The sequence below is a fragment of the Bison bison genome, unplaced genomic scaffold (assembly GCF_000754665.1).
Source record: "Bison bison bison isolate TAMUID 2011002044 unplaced genomic scaffold, Bison_UMD1.0 scf7180017864503, whole genome shotgun sequence".
Classification (NCBI taxonomy): Eukaryota; Metazoa; Chordata; class Mammalia; order Artiodactyla; family Bovidae; genus Bison; species Bison bison.
The window spans coordinates 807,652-816,510 of record NW_011495061.1 but is presented as its reverse complement, the minus strand read 5'-3'; the positions used below and the strand labels follow the sequence as shown (position 1 = coordinate 816,510).

Sequence of the window (8,859 nt, the reverse complement as noted above, 5' to 3'; positions counted from 1 at the left end):
GGATGGCCCAGCCCTGACGGAGCCGCCAGCTGAGCCCTGCTCCTCAGCCAGGACTGTGCCCTCAGAGGGTGACATGTGTGTCCTGGGACCATGCCCTTTCTTGTCAGAACAGAGAAGAACATTCGTGAGGTGGAGATTTACAGGAACCTTGTTACCTGACCATGACCCGACCTCAAGGACAAAGGATCTGACACCAAGAAGGCTGCCACAACCAACCACAACCCCCCTCAGCTTGCCTAGAAAAGGGCTTTGCTGACAGGTTTTGGGGAGTCTGGTGTTTCTAAGGCACGAGCCACGCACCTCCTTGTGTGGCCCCGCAGTAATCCTTTCTCTGCCCTCCACGCTGACGCTTCGGTACGGCTCGGCCGCACTGTGCATGGGCACGTGGACTTGTGTTACGGTCATTTTTTTCTCCAGTCCCGTCTAAAGCTTAGTTACAGAAACAACAACAAAAAAGAACCTTTACAAGTACGTGTGTCTTTAGCCATGAAACTCTCTCCCCACGGTGGCTGCACAGCTGCCTCCCCTAGGACCCTCCTCTGCAGCGGTGTCTGTCCTGCTCCGGGTTGCCCTGCATGGAGGCCGTTTGGACCCCCGAGGAGCTGAGGCTCTGGTTCATCAGCTGTGTTTCCAATGAAGGGCTTTTAGTTTGGGCTGCAGCTGGTCTTTTCTTTAAAGACTCCTATCGGTGTCTGGCTGGCCCAGCCCTGCTGCCTCACCGATGGCTGCCTGCCTGTCTCTCTCACTCTCCGCCACTGCACACGTGCCGTCACGTGTGTCTGCACCCCGGGACGCCACGGGGTGTGGAGACAGCAGGCAGTGGGCAGCATGGAGCCCGCAGAAACCGCCAGCACAGCAGTGCACAGGCGTCTGCTCCCTCCCGCCTGGCTCTCCCAGCAGGTGAGGCTCTGAAAGTGCAACAGGACAGCACCCAACGGACCAGTCAACAAAACACTGACCCCCCTGCAGAGACGGCTGGTGTGTCTGCTTAGAAAGCACTCACTTCCCCATTAACGCCCCACTGCCTTAAGCTCTAACTGGACCAAAGGGCTCCTAGAGCCTTGAAGGCAAACCTGCCTTAACGTCTCTATGTTGACAAAAATAAATAATATTTAAAAATATAGTCTTAAATCTTAATTGCATATCTTCCATTACATTGATCTTTATGTTTTGGTTTTTAGGTTCTTCTTTTCCCTCAAACACTGGTTTTTCTACAGTGTGCTTCTTGAATATTTAAGAAGGAAGCCAGTATTTCAGCCTCTACCTATTTGCTTTTTTAGGACATTTCCGCCTTAAAGGGAAGAATTCTTTCTTGCCATCTGTGTATCAGCTCAGCAGAGAAAACTGCATGTAGTTCTAGAAACAATGAATAAACAAAACATGACATTTTGTTGTTTAGTCACTGACTCCAACTGACTCATGACTCTTGTCAAGGGCTCAGCCATTAGCCCTCTAAATATTACATGCCTGTTTTTAAATTCTATGAATATTCTTTTCTTTTCCATAGAGTAAGTTCTGAACTTCTAGGGCCTTTTTTCTGTCAACGTTAACTAATAACACAATCCAAGTACTAGCCTTGAATGCCTGTGCAAGTGCAAATGTCCCGCAGAGCCGTTCATACCATATTATTCAAAAAAACTGTCCTTACAGAAGGTATTTCTAACAAAGAAATCCTGTAAGAGGCTCACATTTCTGAGGTTATGACTATGTCCTATGACAATTACTTGTCATTATCTGGTTTGTAATTCTCACAGCCTTATTGAATATCTGCACTGCCCAGTTGTCGACAGCCATACCACCCGCAACGTGCCCGATCTTGTCTGATCTCGGAAGCTAAGCAGGGTCAGGCCTGGTTGGTACTTGGATAGGGGATCACCTGGGAATACCGGGTGCTGTAGGCTTTTTGCCTCTCTCTCCTGACTTCCCAGGCGGCTCAGTGGTAAAGAATCTGCCTGTCAATGCAAGAGACACAGGTTTGAACCCTGAGTCAGGAAGATCCCCTGGAGAAGGAAACGACAACCAATTCTTGCCTGGGAAATCCCATGGACAGAGGAGCCTGGTGGGCTACAGTCCATGGGGTCGTAAAGGAGTCAGACACGACTGAGCAAGTAAATGGTGACAGTGTTTTCAGAAACACACACACACTCTTCAGTTTCCTCCAAATCAGAAGCTCACATTCCTCTTCCCCACAGACGCAGAAATAAAACAGGTTCATAAAACCTAGAGTCTGCTGGTTTCTCCCTCAAAGATCCTTCTTAAACTGCACAGGAAACAGTCAACAGTCTCCAGAATAAAGCATGTAGCTCAACGCGTGTGCTTGGTGCAAGACCAAGGACACTCCAGCCCCCTCCTCCAGGGCCTGGCTGCCTGTCACCGAGGCATGGCACCAAGCAGGTCAGCAGGGCCACTGGAGGGCTCCCCACAAGGCCCTGCCTTCACCGGGAGGCCGGACCGCAGAGGTGGCACTGCAGCCCCGGCCCTCCGGGCCCTCCATGGTGCCTGCTGGCTGGGGTAGCGCGTGGGCGCAGTGAGGCTCGCTTGGCCCGGCAGCTCTCAGCACCGCTGTGTGCACGAGCCCCCTGAGCTCCCAGGGACCAGATGGGCAGCGTGCCCCCAGGAGGCCTCAGGGCTTCTCCCTCCCGGGAGTGAGGGTCAGCCTCGGGCTGCAAGTCCTCCCCAGTGGGAGCATAGCTCCTCCATGCTTCAGCGTTCACTATAACCCTCACCAGCTCCAACCCATCACACCAACACCCTGACAGGAACCCGACTTGGCGCTCAGGCTGTCCTGTCACTGTGGGGTTTCTACCTCCTTAAAACACCACTAGCACTCTGAACATGTTCACCAGACGAGGCTGGGGAGCCGTCTTAATAGCTAACAGAATGGATTCTATGGAGAAAAGCATGCTAGAGAAAAAGCATGAGAAATAGCTAGAGAAAAGCATGCTAGAGAAAAAGATGGACCTCTCGTACAAGTGAAAGGGTCAATTCATCAAGAAGATATAGTAGTTCTAAATTCACATGCTCCTAATATCAGGATAACAAAATATATAAAGTAAAACCCCTCTATCAAAAACAGACAGACAGATCCAGCAAGCAGAATATCAGTAAAGACAGAGATGAACTCACCACCACCAACAGGATATAACTGCCATTTAGACATGCCTTCACCCAACAACAGTAAAACATGCATTCTTCTCAAGCTCATATGGAACATTCACCAAGATAGGTCACGCATTAGGCCATGAAACACACCTTAATAAATTTAAAAGAATGGAAGTCCACACAGTGTCTTCTCTCAGATAACATGGAATTAAACTAGAGATCCATTACAGAAACATAACTGGAGAACTGAGAGATTAAATGATACACTTCTAAAGAGCACATGGGCAAAGAGGAAACTTCAAGAGAGATTTTAAAATATTTTTAACTAAGTGAAAATGTAACACAGAAATTTGTGCCATGCAGCAAAAGCAATGCTTAATGGGTAATAATAATTTAAGGCACCAACTGAATATATTAGAAAAGAAAGAACATCCAAAATCAGTAATTAGGCTTCTACCTTAGGAAGCCAGAAAAAAAAAAAAAAAGACTAAATTAAATCCAAAGCAGGCAAAAGACAAAAAATAATAAAAATTAGGACAGAAAGCAAAAAAATTTAAAAAAAGAACTCAATAGACGAAATCAAAGAAACTAAAATCTGGTTCTTCTGAAGATCAATAAAACCAATAAGCCTCTTTGTTGTTTAGTGGCTAGGTTGTGCCGACTCCTTTGTGACCCCGTGGTCTGAAGCCCACCAGGCTCCTCTGTCCATGGGATTTCCCAGGCAAGAATACTAGAGTGGGTTGCCATTCCCTTCAACAGGGGATCTTCCCCACGCAGGGAAGGAACCCAGGTCTCCTGCTTGGCAGGCAGATTCTCTACCACTGAGGCACTAGGAAAGCCCAACAAGCCTCTAGTCAGACTGGAAAAAAAAAGAGGATACAAATTACTAATATCAGAAATGAAAGAGGGGACATGACTACAGATCCCATGGACATTATAAAAGATAATTAAGGAATACTATGCCCACAAAGTTGACAACCTAGATGAGATGGACCAAATTCCTGAAAGACACAGTCTGCCAAAACTATTTCAAGACGAAATAGACAATCTGAACAGCAAGTGAAAGTCACTCAGTCGTGTCCAATTCTTTGCGACCCCGTGGACTGTACGGTCCATGGAATTCTCCAGGCCAGCATACTTGAGCGGGTAGACGTTCCCTTTTCCAGGGGATCTTCCCAGCCCAGGGATTGAACCCAGGTCTCCCACATTGCAGGCAGATTCTTTACCAGCTGAGCCATCAGGGAACCCCAAGAATACTGGAGTGGGTAGCCAATCCCTTCTCCAGTGGATCTTCTTGACCCAGGAATGGGACCAGGATCTCAAAAAATTGAATAAATGATTAATAACCTCCCAAAGCAACAGACCCAGATGGATTCACTGATGAATTAATTGTGCCAAATGTTTGAGGAAGAAGTTTACCAATTATTTACAGTCTCTTTCAGAAGAAAGAAGGGAAGGAATACTTTCTAACTCATTCTATGGGGCTAGCATTTCCCTAGTAGCAAAGCCAGACAAAAACATTACAAGGAAAGATAAATACAAAATGATCTCTCTCATGAGAGTCACTCAGTCATATCCGACTCTTTGCAACCCCACAAACTATACAGTCCATGGAATTCTCCAGGCCAGAATACTGGAGTAGGTAGCCTTTCCCTTCTCCAGGAGATCATCCCAACTCAAGGATCAAACCCAGGTCTCCCGCATTGCAGGTGGATTCTTTACCAAGTGACCCACAAGGGAAGCCCAAGAATACCAGAGTGGGTAGCCTATCCCTTCTCCAGTGGATCTTCCCCACCCAGAAATCAAACTGGGGCCTCCTGCATTGCAGGCAGATTCTTTACCAACTGAGCTATCAGGGAAATCCCACAGATGCAAAAACACTCAATAAAACATAAACTCAACAGTATATTAAAAAATTACATACCATGACCGACTGGGATTTATCCCAGGTATGCAAAGCTGGGTTAGTATCTGGAAATCAACTACTGTAACCTATCACATCAACAGGCTCAAAAAGAAAAATGATATGATCTGGTAAGTAGATGCAGAAAAGGTTTTTGACAAGACCCAACACCCACTATGATAAGAACTATTTGTAAATTGGGAGTAGTCGGGAACATCCTCAACTTGATAAAGAACGTCTACAGCTAACATTGTGCTTAATGGTGAGAAACAGGAAGCGTTCCCACTAAAATCTTCTATAAGACAAGTGGGTCCTTTCACCAGTCCCTTTCAGTATTGTACTGGAAGCCCTAGCTAATGCAGTAAGGTGAGAAAAGTAAAGACAGGTCTACAGATTGGCAAGAAGACAAGACTGTCTTTGTTAAAAGTCAGCAATTTAGGATTTTGAAAGCCTTTCTTCTAAGGAGAAAGTAGATCTGAAAAGTGGTTTATTTCCCAGGCTTATATAAAACTAATTACCTGGTTCAAAGCCCTGTAATACCTAACCATACAGTGTTCAGAAAATAGAAGGAAAGCACTGCTTCTATGGCTGGTCTGAGAGTCAGACACAATTCAGAAAAGAGTCTACAGGAAATTGCACAGCATGTCAAAAACTGTACATAGCAACAGAAATACTTGGGAAAAACAGAGCAATGAACACATTCTTAGTAGTCCATGTGGCAGCAACTGGCCACCCAGAAAGTGGAAAACAATGCATGTTTCTTCAGTCTCTGGAGCGATCTTCCCATTCCCATCATGTATACTTGTAAGCAGATAATTATATCCTATGAATATCCATGGTTTCAAAAATATAGCAAACCACCAAATATAACCTGCTTAGATTTAAAGTCATATAAAGTGAGTTGTACGCCCTCACTTTTCCAGGGCAGAATCTCACCAGTAACAGTTTTGGTTTTGTTTTTAAAGACAGAATGGGGAAGCAATTAAAACATGCCCAAGGGGTCTCGCCAATAGAAACATTTCTTTCCCTTCAATCCCCAGTTCTCTACCTGCTTGCAACTAGCAGAAATGGAAGCGAGATCTAATATATATTAAGGAACACCTAGGAGAGTTCAGATAATCACAGCTGGTGTGTAGCTACTGCTTTACCTTTCCAAGCTATCCTCCTCCAGAGTAATTTCCATGAATGTCTTTAGTTTTCTCTCAATACTAGCTGCAACATCCTTCACTTTTGAAGTCTTATGTTTACCTGTTAAAGACAGAAAAATTTTGAACACAACCAATCAAAAAGTACACGTACTTTTTCAATGCAGGTACAATTTTAGTTAAGACAAAGCCTCCTATCCTCACCTAAGTTAGTGCATCATTGACCTGTGGAACAGAAATAATTCCTTTAAAGGGATGCTAGAAGATCCAGTAAGGGATTACAAAAACACTTCTCACATCTGAGGTAGTTTTCAAAGGCATGATCCCATTCTGCTGCCCGTGCCATCAGACTTGATCATCACCATCTTCAACAGTAATGAAACTAACACATTTCAGAATCATCTCCTGCTTGGCTAACGTCTAAGTACTTATTAAGTACTAGGTGCTCATTCACTCCTCAATCTCCATTCACACATCCATGAGAAGAACGTCCTGCACCCACAGACTCTGCTCAGTCACCTCACACCCTCCGTGTGGAGAACGTCCCTCACCCGCAGACTCTGCTCAGTCACCTCACACCCTCTGTGTGGAGAACGTCCCTCACCCGCAGACTCTGCTCAGTCACCTCACACCCTCCATGTGGAGAACGTCCCTCAAGCACAGATTCTCCTGTCACCTCACACGCTCCACGTGGAGAACGTCCCTCACCCGCAGACTCTGCTCAGTCACCTCACACCCTCCGTGTGGAGAACGTCCCTCAAGCACAGATTCTCCTGTCACCTCACACCCTCCACGTGGAGAACGTCCCTCACCCGCAGACTCTGCTCAGTCACCTCACACCCTCCACGTAGAGAACGTCCCCCATGTGCAGACTCTGCTCAGTCACCTCACACCCTCTATGTGGAGAACATCCCTCACCTTGTCGATTGGCACCCAGTAGACATGCCCTCAGGCAAGTCTTTCCAGATTCCCGACTGGGGTCACACTAGCTACAAATTCCTGTCATGAATCTACAGCCATACTATGCATTCATGCTTATAGGAATAACTTGTTTTGCGAAGAGCCCCCTATGCATAATACCTAGAAAATAATTTCAACGTTACTAAAACTTGTCAAAAAATATAGAAACCCAACCGTAGTCACTTGCAGGGTTATTACTCTATTTTACACTTTGGTAAGTATCTCAGAGGTATCTCTGATCATTTTTCCAATAGTATTTCAACTGGCTAGGATACTCAGAGTACACACAGTTAAAGCGAAACACAGATACCTAAAATATTAATACCAAAACACACTATCATTGGCAAAAATGATTCTGACTTTTAAACATACACGGCAAAGGCAATAAATGACGTATCAACAGAAATTTGGTCTGAGGTACAGAGAAGGAGACATAATGGGTCCTGGGAAGAGTGGACAGGAGCTGCGTTAGGGAAGTACTGTGATTCATGCTGGTACAGGGCAGCTGCACAGCAGACGCCCAGGCAGACAGCACACGTGTGGGACATGGAAAGCTGGGAGAAAGCGCCTTGAGAGCCTGACTGGCAGGGTACTCGTTCCCAAACATTCTAAAGAGGATCTATGTAAGACACACTCAGCAGTATCCCAAACAATACAAGAGGAGAACTCAACCAACCTTTATTAATTACCAAAATAATGTGCACAACAGCTGTGAGACATACTATGCCTTCAATATCCTCAGAAATGACACATGCCTTCAATTCATCTAAAAATGACCTGCAAAAAAGTAAAAAACAATTGCAATTACTCTATAGTATATCTTAATACTTTATAGAGAAACAAATAATAGCCAAGATTCATCAGTTCAGTTCAGTTCAGTCGCTCAGTCGTGTCCGACTCTTTGCGACTCCATGAATCACAGCACGCCAGGCCTCCCTGTCCATCACCAACTCCCAGAGTTCACTCAAACTTATGTCCATCGAGTCAGTGATGCCATCCAGTCATCTCATCCTCTGTTGTCCCCTTCTCCTCCTGCCCTCAATCCCTCCCAGCATCAGAGTCTTTTCTAATGAATCAACTCTTCACATGAGGTGGCCAAAGTACTGGAGTTTCAGCTTTAGCATTCCTTCCAAAGAAATCCCAGGGCTGATCTCCTTCAGAATGGACTGGTTGGATCTCCTTGCAGTCCAAGGGATGCTCAAGAGTCTTCTCCAACACCACAGTTCAAAGGCATCAATTCTTCGGCGCTCAGCTGTCTTCACAGTCCAACTCTCACATCCATACATGACTACTGGAAAAACCCATAGCCTTGAGTAGATGGACCTCTGTCGGCAAAGTAATGTCTCTGCTTTTGAATATGCTATCTAGGTTGGTCATAACTTTCCTTCCAAGGAGTAAGGGTGTTTTAATTTCATGGCTGCAATCACCATCTGCAGTGATTTTGGAGCCCCCAAAAATAAAGTCTGACACTGTTTCCCCATCTATTTGCCATGAAATGATGGGACCAGATGCCATGATCTTTAGTTTTCTGAATCTTGAACTTTAAACTAACTTTTTCACTCTCCACTTTCACCTTCATCAAGAGGCTTTCTAGTTCTTCTTCATTTTCTGCCATAAGGGTGGTGTCATCTGCATATCTGAGGTTACTGATATTTCTCCCGGAAATCTTGATTCCAGCTGGTGTTCCTTCCAGTCCAGCGTTTCTCATGATGTACTCTGCATATAAGTTAAATAAGCAGGGTGACAATA

At 45.4% G+C, this 8,859-nt stretch overlaps 1 protein-coding gene across 2 annotated transcripts in view; it reads right to left on the bottom strand.

Annotated features, from left to right (window-relative positions):
- The window catches only part of NCAPG2 (non-SMC condensin II complex, subunit G2), a 70,198-nt gene that overhangs the window by 3,422 nt on the left and 57,917 nt on the right, over positions 1 to 8,859 (bottom strand). For both annotated transcript variants that reach the window (XM_010829252.1, XM_010829251.1), the window contains 2 exons: positions 7,787 to 7,887; positions 6,154 to 6,253 (listed from right to left, as the gene is read on the bottom strand). In XM_010829252.1, the coding sequence (XP_010827554.1) occupies positions 6,154 to 6,253; positions 7,787 to 7,887 (201 nt within the window). The remainder of the gene's footprint in view (positions 1 to 6,153; positions 6,254 to 7,786; positions 7,888 to 8,859) is intronic.